The sequence below is a fragment of the Anticarsia gemmatalis genome, chromosome 1 (genome assembly GCF_050436995.1).
Source record: "Anticarsia gemmatalis isolate Benzon Research Colony breed Stoneville strain chromosome 1, ilAntGemm2 primary, whole genome shotgun sequence".
In the NCBI taxonomy this organism is placed as follows: domain Eukaryota; kingdom Metazoa; phylum Arthropoda; class Insecta; order Lepidoptera; family Erebidae; genus Anticarsia; species Anticarsia gemmatalis.
Genome location: NC_134745.1, coordinates 10,441,916 through 10,461,517, shown reverse-complemented (window position 1 = coordinate 10,461,517; position 19,602 = coordinate 10,441,916). Strand labels below are relative to the sequence as shown.

Genomic DNA, 19,602 nt, shown 5'->3' with positions numbered 1-19,602 from the left:
GTTATCACATTGTCTACATATTTTTAGGGCTACAGCGGGCTAAAGTCAAACGCAGCTTTTTATATAATTGACCCGGTGGCTGAAAGATACATATTATTATTCCGTTCAGTCCGTACACAATCAGATTCCAATGGTGTCGATTTAAGCAATTACGAAACACGGCAGGAACACATCCAGCCTTTGAACGGCCGCTAAAGCAGGCAGTACGTAAGACCAACAACTTACTAAGGCTAGGTTCGTACCTACTCATTAACTAGTTTTATAGCGACAGATGTAAAACCGTAGCCATCCGTCTGAAAGTCGATTATTAGGTACGCATCACTAACTATTCAACTGTCAGTGTCAAGCCGATGACTAAATGACAGATGTCATAACAACAACCTAACCTAAAAAAAATATTTTACTTATTGCAAAGAACAAGTAAAAGTTAATTTAGAATAAGTAAGATCCTTAACATGACAAGAAGAATGAGCTTAAAGGTAAAGTAATTTTATTATATTACTATCCCTACTCTTAGATTTTCGTTGCTTCTGTTATTTATCCTTTACAATAAACTGTAACAAAACAGGCCAGTTAGTTTGTATCAGGAAGTAATTTTCTATTTTTTTAATACCTAGATTATACACGACTAATAAAGACATAAAAAAGTATATAAAAGAACACCGATTACGATGACGAAACGAAGTTTCATTCAATGGTATAAGTGTTATCAAATGTTATTCAACAAATTTTAAATAAGTACCAATATTAGTAGAGGAGAACTTTTGGCCCCAGGATTCTGTATCTTTTGAGAACTTCTTTCTGACCATACCTAACAGGTTTATTATACTTTAACCTTTATGCCATGGTATTTTAGTTTTAGTTTGATACTAATGCATCAAATACACTTATAATGGCATAAAGGTTGCAGTATACTAAATGTATTTAGCACCTTACCATAAATTATATGGCATTGTATGAAAGGAAGATATAAAGTAATTAAAAATAACAAATCTTGTATATAATTTTGCCTTGCCTTTGATAAATAACAGGGTAAATAATTAGTTATCCAAAATTATATGATTTTATATCTTTCAGACATGACATTACAGTTAGGTTTATCGATATATAAAAATATATTGATAAACATGTTTAAATCATGTTACATGATGAATGTTATGAAATGTTACATGATCAGATAATCAGGTGAATCCTAAATAATAGGGGTTGAGTATATTCTCATAGGTAGCATGTTCACCATCTCTTCTTATTCTTATCCTTTTCCCATGTTATGTGGGGTCAGCAGCACAAAATGTTATCTCTTTAAAACATGCTGTAAGGATTTGGCCAATGTTTTTGCAACTCAGCTACCTGCCGCTGGATATTCTGATTAATGCAGTAATGTTCAATATGGGGTGACACAAAGGATCAGGAATGGTCGAAGTGTCAGCCAGGCATTAACTGGCACCCCCACCCCTAAGATGAGATAAGAATGTTCAATAAAAATTGGGAAAGTCAATGACACTTTACTGCCACTGAGAATTGAATCTGATACTCACACATAAATAATCATTCTGAATACCCCGCAACTGGCCAGTTCACTGGATCTCACAAAATTCTTATTTTATCCTTTGGATATGGCTAAAGCTAAAAGTTTATGGCTTTTAAAATTAGTCTAATTTATTGTGAACAATAATGGTTACTTTTTTGAGAATTAACTGTGCCATCTCTGTGTGTGTGATAGACTTTGTCTAAATGGTTTAACCTAGGTGAAACTTGATGTGTTGAAATATTTTTAAGACATTTTAAAAGTAAATTGCATTTTTTTAAATTGAAAAATATTTATTAACTATTAATTAATATGTATAAATGTTTTACCTACATGTTACAGGCAAGTGAATAACTTTGTAATAGGTACATTGTTGTTTGAATATAAATAATAGAATGCCTATGTTATTTTAAGTGCATTTCTTCGTATATGAAAAATATATTTACATACCTGTGTATTAATAATATTATTGAAAAAGCACATGTAGGCTATTTGCCTATTTTATGTCGTATGACTGCGCTAAAGTCTGCATTATCACGTATGATCTTAAAATTGATTCTCGTTGTTTTATCGAGCATCAAAGTACCTAGATGTTTTTATTAATGTTATAAAATAATTTTAATATTATCATTAAAGACGTTGAAAAAAAAACCCGTGTGTATGTTATGTTACCCAAATGCATGCAATGCATATTTCAACTCGTAAATACTTGAAGTTATAGTTTCTACTAATATCATGAGTGCAGAGTGCAGAGCCGCACATGTCTGGCGTGACAGACTATATCGTAACATAATAAGCTTTATTCATTAATGTAAACAGAGGCGGGGAGTCTGGCTTATCCTACTACGCTTTAACCAAGTTCGAGGACTCATTATACACGAGTACCTACGCAGTTAAAAGCTCTATTAATAAACAGCATCAATGGCGATGTTTATTCCCTTCAAACACGGCCGTATACTCGTGGAAGTTAAAAAAAGATTTGTTCACGTTTATTTAATACGTAATAAAATGTACTAGGCGGCATTTTAGCATCCGGGCGGGTCCGGAGCGGCTTCCACACCTTGACCCAGGTGGGCGTTACGGCGCAATAGGTCACGAGGGAGAAGCGCGCGCTCGCGGGGGGTATGTTTGGGCGGGCGTAGTAGCGTAGTGACGTCAGTGACGCGCGGTATCGACCCCGGCCCAAGCCGTCACAACACCCCTCCTCCGCGCCCTGCAGCACCCTGTCCAAGAGTAGCTACGCGGTACAGAGTACCCAGCCACCTAAACAGATTCAAATGTCAATGCCTATTTAGGGCTCATTCATCTCCATGAACTTGCGTTATAGGTCAATAAAGGAATATCGGTTTTCAACACTACTTACTCGAATCGTAATGCCATAGCATTTAAAATGTGGTTTTCCTTGCGGTATATTATGCCTAACCCTTTTGGATAATGGTTTCTGACACCCACCTTATTATGGCTTTTCTAATTGTTTCAAATGATTACAAACCTGCGATAAAAGAAGTATTGGATTATTTTTGTGTGGTTAAGCAGTTGGTAGTCTGTTTGAAGCAGCTACTCTATGTGGTGGCGCATGGCGGGCCGGCTCCTGCCGCCTGCCGCCCGGCCGCAGCCGTCGCGCAACTACGCATCGCGCCAGCCGGAAGTTTGCCGACGCTAATGGAAAACGTTCATGGCCCGCTTTGATGAGATCCTTGCGCCGCGCTAACCCATACCCCCGGTGAATTCAAATAATATTACTCACCCTCCGGAAGAGAATTGCGCCTTATTATTAACCTTCTACTCTCATGGGGTAATATCACTGCATCTACCTACCTATATGGCTTTAGAAATGTATATTCTACTTATACATAGCGTCGACACTTGGTTATTATGGCGGTACATATTTGTGGTTAAAATGGAAACCACAAATATTAATAATAGAGGCGGCGCTATTATACGCAGGACGTAGGTAGGTATACCGATTGTATTGAAACCAGGTCGCGGCGTTAGGTTACTCAGTAGATAACTATCTTATAGCAAGCTAGTGATGCTGATTTGTATAAGTCTAGCCTAGGATCACTATGAATTCATCAAGAACTGAGATAGTTTTTCTGTTGACAATTTGAGATTTTTTTATAAGTTGATGATACTGCCTTGCTGTTCTTAATACAATCTGATATTAAATAATTTTTGAATCCTCTTAGTGCTTGTTCACGTTGAAACTCGCGGGCGCGGTGGCGGGCGCGGTCGCGGGGACGTGGCGATTTGTGTTCACGTTGGCCGCCAGGCGGGCGTTTGGCTCAAACTGGCTCAAACTGGTTGATCTTACTTGACATCGCGCCCGCCACCGCTAGTTCGACGTGAACACACACGAACATCTTCACTTGTTTGATATTGGCGCGAGCGCGCCACGCGGGCCGCGCGCGACGCCGCTAGCTCGCCCGCGACTTAGACCGCGCGAACGGTTTGTACGTGAACACTTCGGTACATCGCCATATGTTTGATATTTCGCGACCGCGCCCGCCACCGCGCCCGCGAGTCAACGTGAATGAGCACTTAATCGCGAACATGAATGTTGTTAATCCCGAGTATTATGTGTAGGTACGAATGATGTACGTATTCGTGTTATATTTAAGCCACGAGGGCTTGAAAAGACCCGTAACAAGTGCGCAGTAGAAGTGATCAGAGGGGTGGGAGTGGGGTACCCTCCAATTTTTCCGACGTCTGACCCTGACCTGAATTGGAAAAACCCTCGAATAGACTAAATAAGTTCGAGAGCGAGCCTCTTGTCTCAATAGAATGAGTTCCAATGTTTACGTACCTTTGTTGTTAATATTCCGTGGCACGATATCTGTTTATGTTTAGCTAATAGGTTAGAGAGGCATTATCAAGGGCGCCTGGGGCAATACTCTAAACATCGTGTGGTTCAACTCCGCACCCCTTAAGTAAATAGCGCCTGCGAAAATGCGGTAGTTATGTAGTACGGTGCTCCATGAGATTATATTTTGATTAACATTAACTTCGCAGTTCGCAGTGTAAGGATCCTTATACTTATCGCTATCAGGATATCTCTAACGTTGTAACGATATTATGTCGCATCGCAACATAATATCGAACTTCGTCCAAAATACTTAAATACATTATAAGATGGCGGGAAGTTGTGAAAATGCTGCCAATGTTCTGAAACGATTCAAGAAGATTCCCATTTATGTCGTGGAGGAGCACAACGATGCACTTCAGTTTATATACTCGGCTATTGGCGGGAAGAAGCTGCCATTAGAAGGCACAACATTGCTACACTTGGATGCGCATCCCGATATGCTTATTGATCGCAAATTAAAAGGAGAAGATGCAAGGTCCGGAAGGAATGTGTTGCCATTACTACAAATAGAAAACTGGATTGTACCAGCTATTGCAGCCGGGCATATTGGTCATGTAGTATGGCTGCGTCCGCCGTGGGCGAGACAGTTCCGTGATGGCACGCGTCCTATTCATGTGGGAGACCATCCTACGACCGGCGAACTCCGTGTCGATAGCAAAGAGCCATATTATCTCTCGGACGCACTTTACTCACCACATTTAGTAAACAAAAGAAAGTTTATTTTTACATCAGCTGAACTTTCTGACACAGTCTTAACAAAAGAACCGAAAGAGAGTAATCTACAGAATTACATTGAAAACCTAAATGTAAAGGAACCATACGTACTTGATATCGATTTGGATTTCTTTAGCACGGGGAATCCTTTCCTTGCTTTATACGAGAACATTAAACTTTACGATAGGTTGTTACCGATATTCGATTTTAAACTCCCTGACAAGGACGACGATGAAACCGTTGATAAAGTTGTCGAATCGAGAGAACAACAACTTGAGGAACTTGAGAACTTGTTCCAACATCTAGAACAATACGATAACTTAGATAAATACGAGGGAGAGAAATCTCGGCTTTATAAAATGGTCAGTAGAATATCTTTAATAAAATGTTCGGTAGTTCTTATTCAATAGCATAGGTTTTTTAAAATGTGAATGTTTGTGTCCAGGTTTCTGAATTAGCTATAGCAATATTAGCAGAAGCAAAAAGGCTAAATGAAAAGCCAGACTGGTGGGCGGTGTTCGCGGGTGGCTGTACTCGCGATCAAGAAGGATTGCCGTATCATATAAGTTCAGAAGAAGAGATACAAAGACTGGTGAAGCAGGCACTGGTCCCGTTGTTAAAGAACTTGCCTCCACCAGTGTTGATCACAGTCGCTAGGTCTACTGACGATGGGTACTGCCCCCCTCATCAGGTTAGTAGCTCGAGAAATGTACCTAGTTCCTTTTCAACTTTAATATTTAATATTGCTTGCTTTAGTAAGGAGATCTTGCTCGGTGTGTAAAATGACTGTTACAGAAATAAAGATCGGTACTATGAATAAACAAAAAATAATATACATAATATCCTTATTCTGCTTGAGGTAATTTCGGTGTTGTAGGTTGTCGTACGCCCCATTCCGATTTTAGTGAGATTTCTCATAAGAATTAATTTTTAACTTTTGCCTGCAACTTCGTCTTTGTAGATTCCTATGTGTTAATTTTATCAAAATTCATTATTGGTTTACGCGTGAAGGCTTGCTATAGGCGCATTTTATTGCATCACACCGTCCAAACAGACTTTTTCATTAATGATATTAGCAAAATTGGGATTTTCAGTATATTTTTGTTTCTATTCCAGGTGGAATACATTCAATCAACTGTGTTAGAAGTGTTAAAAGAACTTTATGACACTGACGACCCGGCACTTTATTATCTCACTGTAAATACGTTTTAATATGAACAATCAATGAGTGGAGTTTCTTGGAAAAATAAACAATGCTTTGATATAATGAGAATGTTTTATTAATAAAGTAAACAGTAAGTACTTTTCTAGTGTTTTGTAGAACTTATGGTAAAATTCAAACTAGACTAGAATTCATCTTATTTAAAGAAATCATAGTGCTTTGAATTCTAATAAAAAAATAATGATAAAGTACTAGTAACTAGGTATCAATTGTACTTAGGTCAGCCTTCTATTGTTATGACAAAATCACTTAATCTAATGTAAACACATGCATAATTTCCATCGCGTTCTACGCGTGTTGAACTTGCTCTACGATAATTCGTAGCGTTGAACCACATATGGACTAATAGACTTTCATTGAACGTGTTTATGTGCCGTAGTGTACGTTTTATACGTGTACCATACGTGAAATCGACAACGACCTCTCATTCACCTTTCAATGAAACTGACAGTTACATGCGTAAACAATCAAATAACTACTTACTATTCATTGTAACTGACGCGAGACGTCCGGGGGCTTTACAGCTTTATACTATTTAGATGCAGTATAAATAAAAGCATGTAGTGTGGAGCATAAATAGTATTATTCACACACTAAAATCGGCAGTTTATCGTTTAAATGCATAATAACTTTGTAGGTATGTGACAAGATTCATTTTCCTGTGTTTACAGAAATTGTGTAATGCGACTCGGTGGTTCGTTTAAAGTTATTGAATGACGCGTTAATCTGTTTATACGACGTCGCGTCGCAGTGGCTGTCTCATTCAACCCCGGTGCCAAATGCATCGCTGTAACTCACTCTAAATGTGTTTTTACAAACAGTGCTCGCTGCAATTACAAAAGCGAAATATTGCCTTTGAAGAATAATACGACGGCTTAACGACAGCGTACACACATTATCTAGTAGAATGCTTTTAGATGTTGTACTTGGAGACTTATTTTACGGAATGCAACTTTGAAAGCTAAGATTGTAGCGTAAGAAACATCAGAACTGACTGAATGTTTTTAATACTCGATGAACGTTGCTACATTGAAACATCGCAAGCGGCATGCTAATGGAGTCAATAATTTCAACTTAGCCGTCAATAAGGAGCTGCTAAAAGTCGAGACGGTCGGTGTCACTAAGCAGGTCAATTAGCAATAACGAGCAGATCGACCACACCCTACTGTGACACCATCCTTGAAAATAACGCAACAAGGGGTTAATAAGGATAACGAGAACATCGTTATAATGTATTAAACAATCTGTTGTTTACAGCCAACACTACTCTGATTAACTGTAACTGGGAGAAGTGTGAGTACAGATTAAGAACCTTAATAATAATTATCCTTACATAGATACTTATGTATTAAGGTTTGATATGAAGTGCCTCGTCTATCTATCTTATCTATCCATCTGTTAGCAAAAATCTTTAGGAGCAGCTGAAGCTCACTTTGTTATTCATAATTACAATGATTACAGTATTGAATTTATATTGACCATTAACTATCGATTTCAATACTACATTTGTATGTGGAGGTATTAACAACTAAACGTGTAAATACCTACAAATAGATTTTTTCATACTTTCCTAGTAAAACAACAATTTAACTTCGATCCCTATTTGAAAGTCCCACAAATAAAGAAAAAGCTGAAGATTTTAGCATTTTATGGGTTTTCTTGGTACATATCTTACGATTATTATCTAAACTCTTAGTAATTAGGTACCTATCATACGAAATTGTACAAGATGAGGAGGCCTCCGATCCAATGTCCGATAACGCCTGGGGATTCCTGGTAAAAACGTATAGTGTAACTACGTTCAAGAGTGTCGTAGTATTTTTGAAAGACAATATCACTTGATTGAACAAACAATTTAGTCCTTCGATTGGGGGCGATTGGGGTCAACTGCGCATCGAACAGTCGAGTCACATTACTAACATGGCATTACATCATGCGTCCGCCATGCTTGGAAAACTTATGTGCCAATTATGTCCAATAAAAACGCACTACTCGAAAATTATTTTATACGTTCCACGTGTGACATATTATATAGGTGTACCTACAATGTTTTTTAAAATGTAGAGTCATCAATCGCTACATCATATTTAGCTGACGTGTAGGTACGTGACAATGTTGTTTTGAATTTTTTTAATTGTAAATACGTCGGCTGACTACTTTCTCAGTGTTACAGATATGTGGAGTGTGGTTATACAAATAATCTTTGGATGTAACTTACAGTGGGTTACAGAAGTCAAATTTAACATATAGGCCTTGTTTCAAATCGTATGAAACGCGTTAACATTTATTTATGCAAGGAAATTATACATCGAATGGACGAGAGCTCTTTTTTTGCACACAGAGGGAATATAATCGTGCCGCACGCTACCTGAATCAACAAACTCGAAATACGTTCAGTACCTATTTTTGTATCACTTTGTGTTCTCCACTTGGTGAATTTACGGCGCGGTATGATTTATGTACCAACCAAACTCTGAAATCTCTGTACTTGAAAACTTCAAGCACGAAGAGTATAAACCTTTTATGATGAATAAAATACTTGTATAATTGGTACATGCAGTACTCACTTTATTGCGGATTTCCTTCTTAGTTAAGTATGATTAAGAGTAACACAGATATCAGAATAATAAATAGTGAAACATTAATGCTTTATTCCGTCAAGGATAGCAATCCATTTGTGGCATGAATCAAATTCACAGGTTTCCCTAATCTCAACTTGTCACATGCATCTTTATTAAATACAAAAACTAGCCAATTTTACAAATCTATATGATGGTTGAGAATAATATAGGTGCCTACGTTTCAAGATTTTTTCGTGAAATCTTCTCCTTCTTTTTTTAGACCGCTAAAAATTACAAAATCATTTTAGGGCTTGAATTTTTGAAATACCTCTAACTCTCCAGGGGTGATGTATCTAGTACCTACGTTGTACCTAAGTACTTACATATATTAATAATGCCTGTCGTCTTAGATTGAAATATATGGACTTAGTACTGGACATAGAACAGAATAAAGCACTTAATATACCTTCTGTCAGCTAAATAGATCGGTAAACGAGCCAAAATAATAGGAGTTCTATTATTTTGGCTCGTTCATCTGGCACTTTGGCGTTGTTAACTATACTTAATAGTGAAGGCACAGAATGATAAGTACTTGAAGGTACAGCTGGAGCAAACTTATCTGGCAAAAGCAACAGTCATTAGTTTTATTTCAGAACTAATTAACGGATTAGAAATGTAGTTTTCTTCCACGGAGGATGACAGGTATCCTTCGCACTTATAGATGCTGCTTCAAAAATATATTGTACGTAATCTTAGGAAAAGGCAATGGGAACGCAGTATATTCACATATTTCCTTTGAAAAAACTGGGCAACGTTACGGATTTCTTTACGTTTCTGAATTGTTTGTAACACGTAAATCGAAACGTCTCACCTCGTACAAACATGGCCGTGGACGATAAGAAAAAACTTGCTTTCATTGATAAATGTTGCTTGCGTAAACGTTGTTTTTCAATGGCGGACTTGATAAGCCTCAGTGCGCCCACTTGCAGATAAATAACATGGGAACATGGGTATCTACTTACCTACACACATTTATATCTATCAATATATCCAATAGTATAAATTATATTGTAACATTAAACATAGATACATAAGACGTTTAAATCAAAGATTTAAATGTTTTCATCAAGTTTACTAAACCACGTTCGAAGTTCATCTTTCATCTTCTTTGGTTCATCGGAGATATTTTAAATTGATCAAACATTTTAAGGACAAGGATTTTATGGATATAAACGTAGGCCTTTGCTGCATAGAGTGCGAGTGTAGTGTTAAGGCATCTAGGAATATACGTAAGTAAACAACATTGAGCCTACATTGACGACGTAAAGTTTCTTTTCAACGTAATAATTTGTTTGGTACCTAGCTAATGAGTTCCTTATGACCATTATTACATCGTAGGTAATGGAACATTATATTATCTTATAAATAATCGAATTGTTGTTAAAATAACTATAATCACATCGTTTACATATTATTATCGTCAATTTGAGCGAATTAATTCCTATAACGTTTGGATTTTTCGTTTATTAATTACATATTGTTTCATAACATATTGAAAACCTCGCTCATCTTCGATTCCTGCCATGTGCCGCTTAGCCATCATGACCGCCTCAAGTGTTAAAAAGATAATAAGTCAAACAGATTTCCGTTGAACTTTGACCGTTCAACAATTTGTTGATAATGTATTTAGTCAACAAAAATCTTGATAATACGTACCTATTAGTTTTGATGCTAAAACGGTTTTATTTGCCCGGTGCAAACAAATTCATTTAAAAGTTTATTAGTCAAAGCCTCTATTTGTTGTAATTAGCTGTCGTAATATCTACTCGTATTTCGCAAGTTTTCGTAATTGTGTTATTTTTATGCACTTGTTTACCAAACTTATGGAGAATTTAATCGTGGTGACAATGTGGTATTTTGTATTTGATGACGCAACGTGTTTTTATTCAATAGTAAAAATAGTAAACACTTTGTCAGCTATGTAGGTAGGTATTTAACCAGTAGGTATGTACTTGATGCACTCGTTGTTTACCTGGTTCTATATACCTATCTAAAATACATTATTGTCTAAATATAGGCTGTTAGATAGTATGGCAAATACGGCTACGAACAACATAATTTTAGCATGAAGTGAGTAGGTATGAGCCAAATTGATAAGGATGGTTATTTTCGCCAATTACGACAACAATCGATAAAATCCGTATACATAAACATCACATACATTGCAAAATACTTTTTATCAAATCGGTATATTATTTACATATATTATTTATTCAGTAACTGTGTATAATAAGTAGACGCCACATATGTTACATTAATTTAAATATTAATTTATAGTCTCTTATTAAAAAAATATGGAATGACCTAATCAATAATAACTTTTTCGCGCCCAAATATTTTTGGGATAAAAATAAAATGTAACTTTTTGCCGCCCAGAGACTATTCTTTTTTAAAACAAAAAAGGTTGCATTATGCCTTGGTTCATGGCTATAAAAATCTGAAATCAACATAAATATTTGAAAACACAAACAGACATTTAGATATACGAGTACGTGTTCATATAATATGTACATTGTACAGTGCATACTTACTCGTAAATTCGCAATATTGGTAAAATATGCCAATATTACGAAAATGTCTATAGGCCATTCAAGTTGCAACCACAATAAAAATAAGTTCGGTAAAATTACGTTCCTGATTTAAGTACTAGCCTAAATCGGAGTTCTCAGACAGCCACTGAGCTTGCCAGGTAATTTTCCTCAATGTGGATAAACATCACTTGAGTCATCACAACACTTTTACAATGACGCACTTTTACGTGTACCTACGCATTAATGAATGAATGGAATTGAACACTTGCTAACTCTTGGATTATGGCTATGGACCACTACTAATGTGATGTGAATGATGCTCTATTATTCACTTTCAATTTCAGAGCCAAAGAGGGGAAGTAAAAGGAATTCTGATAATTATAGACAAGCTGCGTTAAATGAAACTGCTGTAACAACCAGTCTTTAGGGCAGTAGAAAGTAATGTCCTCGAAAAGTGAGCCCTACAGAATAATTACTTATTTATTAGATACCTTAATAACCTGCGACCGCTTGTCCATTGACTGTAAGGAACATTTTTTTCGCGCCTTTCGCCTTTATACCTACCTCTGTTTTAAATTAAATCATTTACCTTATTGCCTATATTGTCCTGTTTAATCACTGTGTTATGATGCTGCAAGTTGCCACTCTACTGAAGAATGATAAACAGATTTTTTCAGGAATGGTATGCATCTATTTTGGGTCTTAGTTGAAAAAGCAAAAATCTGACAAACACGGTTTTACAAGAATTTTAGTTATCCCGTTAATAGCCCTTTTTAAGTATAAGGGCTTAGTTTCGTCTCCATTGCTGTGTTTTTCGTGGACTAGGAGCCACTGTTTCATTTTTTTGCACGTACATAGAACTGGATTGACCGTTTGCGAAAAATACATTTATAAAATATCTGCGTAATCATTGAAAACACAACAATTTTGATATATATTATTATTGACAAAATTATGTGAGAAGAGCACGTTAAGGCCTGTACTAAATAAGCAATAAACGTAAAATAATTAAATTAATTACTAATTATTCGTTAATAGATTAGCAGATAATTTAGCTATGGCCAATAGATCGAAATGAGTTACATAGTTGCTAAATAACTGACCTAAAGGATTGTGCAATGGAGTCTAGAATTATTGCAAGTTAATTGGTAGGTGAGTGTCAGTTAGCGTCGCTGTTGATTCGTTAAATAGATTAGTACCAATCCATGCGCCAAATAAAATTATAATCAGGGATGTTATGGGGAAATTGAAAATAAAATGTTATCTGTACCATAACTGTAACCATAACTGATAAAACAGACTAGGATAATTTATTTCGCGCCGAGCCTAAATAGCCATTCCGTTTTTTACTTTACAGTTTCTTGAAAACTTGAAGAACAATACAACAAGTAATATGTTTCTAACATCCCTAATTTATAAACGTATAGGTACGACGAAAATTATTGAATCTGCATTGATTTATTGAAAACGCGTATCAAAAATGTCCTAATGATAAAAAAAACCTAGGTACTTACAGTGGCCTTATCTTTTTTTCTATGTTGCCAATAATATGACTAGGTATATAGGTACCTTACCATGGGTATCAGTGTTCCAATTGCTTTGTGTTTAAAGTTTGCCCAATTGTTTTTGATTTGTTAAAAGTTGTACGTTTTTGTGAAATAAATATATATTATTATTATTATTATTACCTTATATCCTTAAAATATCTTATTAGGTATATCTTCTTAAAACTACTTGGTAGGTATCTACTACTACCACTTATCTTAAAAATAGTATCTTTGAAATTTGAATGCGCTTTTTGTATGTGAACTTTCAGCTCAGTAAGGAGTAGTAAGGACCATGGACAAACCACTTTTTTTTTAATAGGCAGGAACTAAGTAAATAGGAAAGTAGTAGGTAGGTGTCCACTAGCTATTTCAGCGTTAATAAGCTAGACCCAATCGAGATTTGTAGCTCTAGTCGTCAAAAGCCCTATGAAGAACGCGCTTATGAGCGTCCCCTGAGCGTCCTACCGGACTGAGCAAAAAATAAGCACGCGAGAACGGGCGAGCCGAGCCGCATTCCTCGACTGGGTCGACGGCACGGCCGGCCCCGCGCACTCCACTTCCCTTCCTCAAGTCGTCAGTCGTTCGCGCGCGTCGTTTGTGATAACTCGTCTGCATGTTATCCACTATTGCCGCGTATTATGTTTACAATAGTGTTGTTATTGTTTTTGTTATTATAAAAATATACATTTGAAGTGATTTGTGTTCGGTGGCAGTGTGAAATATTGTATAACAGAATCTGTGAAGTATTGTTTCATTGTGGATCGCGAGAAGCAGACAAGTACGGCAGGCACCGAGCTGAGGTAGCGTTACAAATTTTGTTTTCGATCTGATAATGGCCAATGCTAGACTAACACAATCCAGTTCTGCATGGTTTGCGGTATATATTCGGATTACAGGTTAATCGTAAAAACAGAGCCACGTGACCATATGTATGCTCGGTGCACACCACGTGGTGTGAGCGGTGGTGTAAACAACTCTGTGCCCTTCTCCGCAACGACCAACGACGCGGCGCGGCGGTGCGGCGCAGGCGGGCAAAGCAAAATATTGTGCGCGTTGGGGGGAGAGGTGACCTGACGGCCGCGTCGAGTATATTCGTTTCATGCTTGTAGCCGATTTATAGCTAGTTTTTAGTGTTTACAACAAATATTATCTATTTAGGTATAATCTATAAAAGATACCCTAAAATTAAATAGGTCCCTAATTCAAATATTTATTTACCCAATACGGCGAATACCTACTAATTGGCAGAATAGGTAATTAGTAATTAGGTAGTTTTATCTCGGAGAATTAATATTACCATAATTCTGTATCATAATAATTCATAACTCTGTTGCCGCACCTTTCATCGTCAGCAAAACAGTTTTTTTTTTAATTATCTATGAAACATTGTTGCCCATAACTAAAAAAAGTTGAGTTGCAAAGCAAAAAGGACTTTCTTACCAAAGAATCAAGATTTTTCATAGATTTAAAAAAAAGATTCCTTTTTATCTACAGAAATTAATTAAAATCATTGATATTTGTATTAGGTACCAAACTTGGCAAGATTGTCTGCAAAACTTTATAAAGTTATCGCGTACCTCAACATTTTTAACCGACTTCAAAAAAGGCTGGAGGTTATCAATTCGTTGAAACCTTTTTTATAGAGTCAAATAGGCAAAAAATTCTGTCACCAATTTAGATTTTTTTATATTTTTTTTATGTAGAAGAGATGAAGTTGCCGCCAGAAACTTGTGCATAATAAGATTAAAGGGTGTTTAGTTATTATTTAAACCCACTAAGTATTGTAGCCCTGTCCAGCATAAAAGCGCAAAACATTCTCATAAAATGCACTTAAAATCCGACAATGTATTTAAAAGAAAACAGTTGCGTAGAGTGACACAAGTTTACATCACATAGCAAGCACTTGCGTTACCAGCAATTTGCAAAGTTTGTAAACCCTATACAAAAATCGAATCAAAACAGCTAATACAGGGTATAAATAAATAATTGGGTAGGTATGCTAAGTGTGTAATTTTCAATTGTATTGTAAAAGAATTGTAATTTGTAACCTTTTTTTTTTGCTACAATCAATTGCTAGAGTCTTAGTGACAGACCACTTTTCTCTTAGATCACAATATTATAGCCGTTCCTAATCTAAAAAAAAAATATGCAGTGTCAATATTAATGAAAATAAGTACACGTGTGTATTCAGTAAACAAAAATACCTACGGCCTACATAAGTAAAATGATTTTTTATGTAAGTAGTAATAGTAGACATAAATATTAAGAATGTGTTATCGATAAGCGAGTGCGCAAGAAACTTATTATACCTTGAAGTCTTATCAATACAATAATATAATCCGAAAACGTTTTCACAGTCCGATTGGCCTTGAATTAACTTGTTGATGCGATCTGCTGCACTGTTTTATGTTTACTGGCATGAGATAATAATATGAAACCTATATATATTTAATGTACCAATATTACTTATTATCCGATTTTCTCTATAAGTATTAACTCTACTCATTTGGATAAGTTATATTTAAAAAAAAAACATAGTTTCATAGCGACATTAAATCTATTCAGAAATTACTAACCAAAATATTTAGGTATGTGCTATGCATACGTTTTATCTGTTCGTGGAATTCTAATGAACGATTAAAAAGATTATTAAGGTAAGGGGCTGATAATTTGAAAAACCATTGGCGTAGCATTCATGCAACCCACGAGACAAACTGGAAAAGCTGTTTGCCAAGATGACTTAACACGTTCCCTGCCCGCGACGCGTATGTGCGTTCTACAAAACGCACATACGCGTCAGGGGCAGCGAACGTGTTAATTATATTTAGTTATTAGTTATTAAACATGAATAGGCTTACAAAATTACAAACGAAAATTATATTAACTTAATAATATAACATAGCCCTCTCGTATTATAGTTAGAGAAGTAGGTGAGTAGGTACACACCATAGATATCTGTATATGAAAGAGATAAATATGTACCATCTTGATATTAATAAATTGTATAAATTATTATATTATCATCATAGCATACATAGACAAGAGCGCCTCACCTTATTTGTTTTGTATTTTTTTACGTTAGTGCGCTATTCTAAGTGCGTTTGTATTCAATGGGGGGTGGGGGTGCAATGTTTTGGGTTCCGAGCCAAGCACGCGCCGCCGCACTGGTCGCGGTCTGATCGATCGTGCTGCGCTGCGCTGTTCTATCTATTATTTATTACCAAAAATATGGCGGCGTGGTGCGGCATAAGGTCGTCGAACTCACTGTCCGCCACGACACGCCGCGTAAACAACAAATGCAGCGCGGGAAACTGGTCCCCTCCCCATGCTTCATACTATCTGCCGTAGGGTTTCAATGCGTAGGACCTTGCTGCAATTAAGTTTTTAGTTCGTAGCACGCTGTTATGTTGCTACTTTCACGGTTTCGCGCCCATTTTAATTGGCAGAAATGTCATAATATTGCAAGTACCGAGTTCGTAGCATCATAATATTTAATCCGGTATTATAAAAGGTACATAATCCGCGTGAAACATTCAGCTTGAGGAATTCGATAAATAAAATAATGCACCTAGGAATTCATCATCTGGGTATGCAGTGTTGGGTCAATCAACTAATTTTTTCAATCAATTGATTAGTCATGACTAATTTAGTCATGAATTATTTAGTCATGATTGAATTAATCATGAGTAAAAATAATAATCATAATCATGATTAAATAAATTAGTCATCAATCATTTAATGATTAAATGACTGATGACTAATTTATTGTATTTTTGTATGATGATTAAACTAAAAAAAATAATTCAGGTGACATAATTTTAGTTTAATTGAACACATCTATAAAACTATAACTGATCACCACATTAAGTGGACTGAAAGAAGATAATTCCATTATTTATAAAATTTGATTTTCAAAACGCGTAGTTTTAAAAAGCAATTTAAATTATTTTAAACTAAATTAGCCCGAACTTATTTTTGCAAATGTGTACCTGTGTAAATTAAAAAAAAAATTAACTGATTCTGTTGTAAAACTAGCTTTAATTAAAAACCTGTGATTAACAAATCAACAGTCATGGAACGTAGACTTGAAAAGCTTAGTTTTATTTAACTATTATTTTTAGTCATTAAAATTTTAGTCATGATTGAATAACTAACACTAACACTAATTAATCATCAATCACGACTCATGATTGAATTTTTTTAGTCATTATTCATTAGTCATGACTAAATAATTTAATCTTAATCATCAATCAAACTAAATTTTGCCCAACACTGTGGGTATGGGTAAAAAATTGCGATAGTTAATAAAAGGATTTTAAAAATGAATTATAATATTTCATTATATATTATTACTTATTAATTTTATAAAGTGAAAGTAACCGTCTCTATTTAACCCTTTCGCGGCTAAATGGTTCTCTTCCTTCTTGGTGGCTTTCTCATCCCTGATGTATTAACGAACGTTGGCGTGTCGACTCGTGCCGCTATCTCCAACAGTTAAACCCACGTGGCTTGGAAGAGCTTGCCGGCCACATGGCCGATTAGCGGTTATAATACCGAATTAAGCAATTTAGTAATTACTTAGGTAGCTTCTCCATTTCAATGAAAATTTATATCTAGGTACCTACCTAATACGTATGTTTACTTTTTGGTATTTTCACTTATAACCGGTTGTTATAGTTTCATAGCCTAATTAATTTTGGTGTTTAAGTAGGTGGTGTATTCAAGTCCCAGTAAGGTTGTCGTTATCTAACCTGATTAGACCCGAAAATCTATGTGCGGTAGGTAGTGAGCGCGTAACACCGTCAGCTAGGCGCCACCGCGGCGCTCGGCGTCACGATGACACAACCTTGTAAGTCTTGTTACACACAATACGCAGTTAGTCATTGTAATACGGCAGTAATACTATTCAATAATATAACATAGCCATCACAGATTACTTTAAGTAAGCGTTTATTTACTTCGGCAATGTAATTTCGTTCATGCATCACATACCATCCAATTTTGGACAGACTCACAAACAATCAGCCGTTCATTGTCAGCTGCTAATCCGCGCAGGCTTAAACAGTTAATCCCAAAATTTAGTCGTTTAATTGCTGATTTTTGAAATATAAAATTGGGTTCATTGGCTCTATCATCACTCAATATCTTCTCGAAATGTGTTCATCAGTTTTCACCTGGAGAATCATACTATTACTTATCTACCATTAGTGAGGATTTATTAGTATTTAGGAAGGAATTCACAAAAAAATAACAGTTTTTACGCCAATAATAGCCCTTAAATAACTTTTAACTTTTGTAGGATACCTGATTGTGGTACCTACCTGTAACTGAAGAGTTTAATAGTATGCTTGAAGTGGGATACTGATGGAACATATTTTAACCTGAACATAATACAAACATCCGCGTGGACTATAGTTTTTCCGTTTTCACAATATATTGCATTGCTGCTCTACTCCTATTTGACATAATAGTAGTAAAGAGTATCTCCTTAAGCCTTCCTCCATAAATAAACTATTTAATTCAAATATATCTTTTTCAATTCGAACCAGTATCTAGTCTCTGAGATTAGCAGGTTCAAACAAATTCTTCAGTTAGATGAATCTAATCTTTATCTATTCCTTTTGATTTTTGAAATTGCAAATTATCTAAATAAGAAAGAAGTCAAGTCAAGGTATACTTGTTTTCTGGTTTGTTTCATCACTTTTTGCAACACCCCAAATTCAATGACTATGCAAATAATAAGTATACACGTACTAATGTAGGTAAATGACTGATAATAATGGTACAAAAAAAACGTGAAGAAAACTTGTGTGACTGAGTTTTTTGCTACAATTCTTGAGGTATGCAGAGACTCTGTCTACTTGAACACGATGAGCGTGTTGGATATAATTAATTTCATCTCCTCTTCCGGAAAGATTTTATATTCACCAGTGCTGTCTGTAAAGGGGTTTTTCCTTTTAGTACTTAATAACCAAATTATCTTTTTAAGGCAGTGTCACCATCCCATCCGAACATCCCTGTCAATCATTCTGTGCGGTCAGATACTAAACGTGTAGTTTTTAATATGGATAAATATATACATACAAGTGCACATTGTGTATGTATTGTATCATAATAAGAAAATAATAGGACAACCGATTTTAATAAAGCTTTAAAGCAGTGTTGGTAGCGCGGTTCTTTGCCTCATTGCGGTTGGCAAAATATAATTTTTCTCATCATCGAGGTTATTTTGTTCGATACCTAACGTGTTTGTTAATTAATATTTTCCTGTTACGGGCGTGTCGTGAGAACAACGGCGGCTCCCACGCTAATTACCGCGGTCTTTATACCACTCATTGGCCTCTGCAAGCCGACACTTTGATCAATGAAATTTATATTCATCAATGAAACCACTATTGTTGTATGCGTACAATAAGGTTGGCAATTTGCAGAGACGCTATTGTACGTTAGTGTGAGATAGTGATTTATTATCGTTTTTGATGTTATACGCGCGGAACTGTATTGTTTAACTAACGTGGTTGTTTGCAATAAATGTATTAATCTTATAACTTAAAGAACGCTTAGATATATTTA

General features: G+C 35.8%; 2 protein-coding genes across 4 annotated transcripts in view; both read left to right on the top strand.

Moving 5' to 3' along the window:
- The first annotated feature begins 341 nt into the window (after positions 1–341).
- MESR6 (misexpression suppressor of ras 6) lies at positions 342–6,369 on the top strand. Of its 3 annotated transcripts, none has more exons than XM_076118645.1 (4): positions 342–479; positions 4,661–5,470; positions 5,554–5,799; positions 6,225–6,369. In XM_076118645.1, the coding sequence occupies exons 1-4, from the start codon at positions 456–458 to the stop codon at positions 6,318–6,320; spliced, it is 1,176 nt and encodes a 391-aa protein (XP_075974760.1). In that variant the 5' UTR covers positions 342–455; the 3' UTR covers positions 6,321–6,369. The 3 variants fall into 3 exon arrangements, with proteins under 3 accessions (XP_075974760.1, XP_075974767.1, XP_075974775.1); XM_076118652.1 differs by having other exon boundaries at positions 348–479; positions 4,541–5,470; XM_076118660.1 differs by having other exon boundaries at positions 409–479; positions 4,115–5,470.
- Positions 6,370–13,618: 7,249 nt separating this feature from the next.
- Positions 13,619–19,602, top strand: part of LOC142975645 (insulin-like receptor) — a 48,747-nt gene continuing 42,763 nt past the window's right edge. Inside the window, exon 1 of the mRNA XM_076118634.1 lies at positions 13,619–13,829. The gene's annotated coding sequence lies outside the window, so the exon portion shown is untranslated. The remainder of the gene's footprint in view (positions 13,830–19,602) is intronic.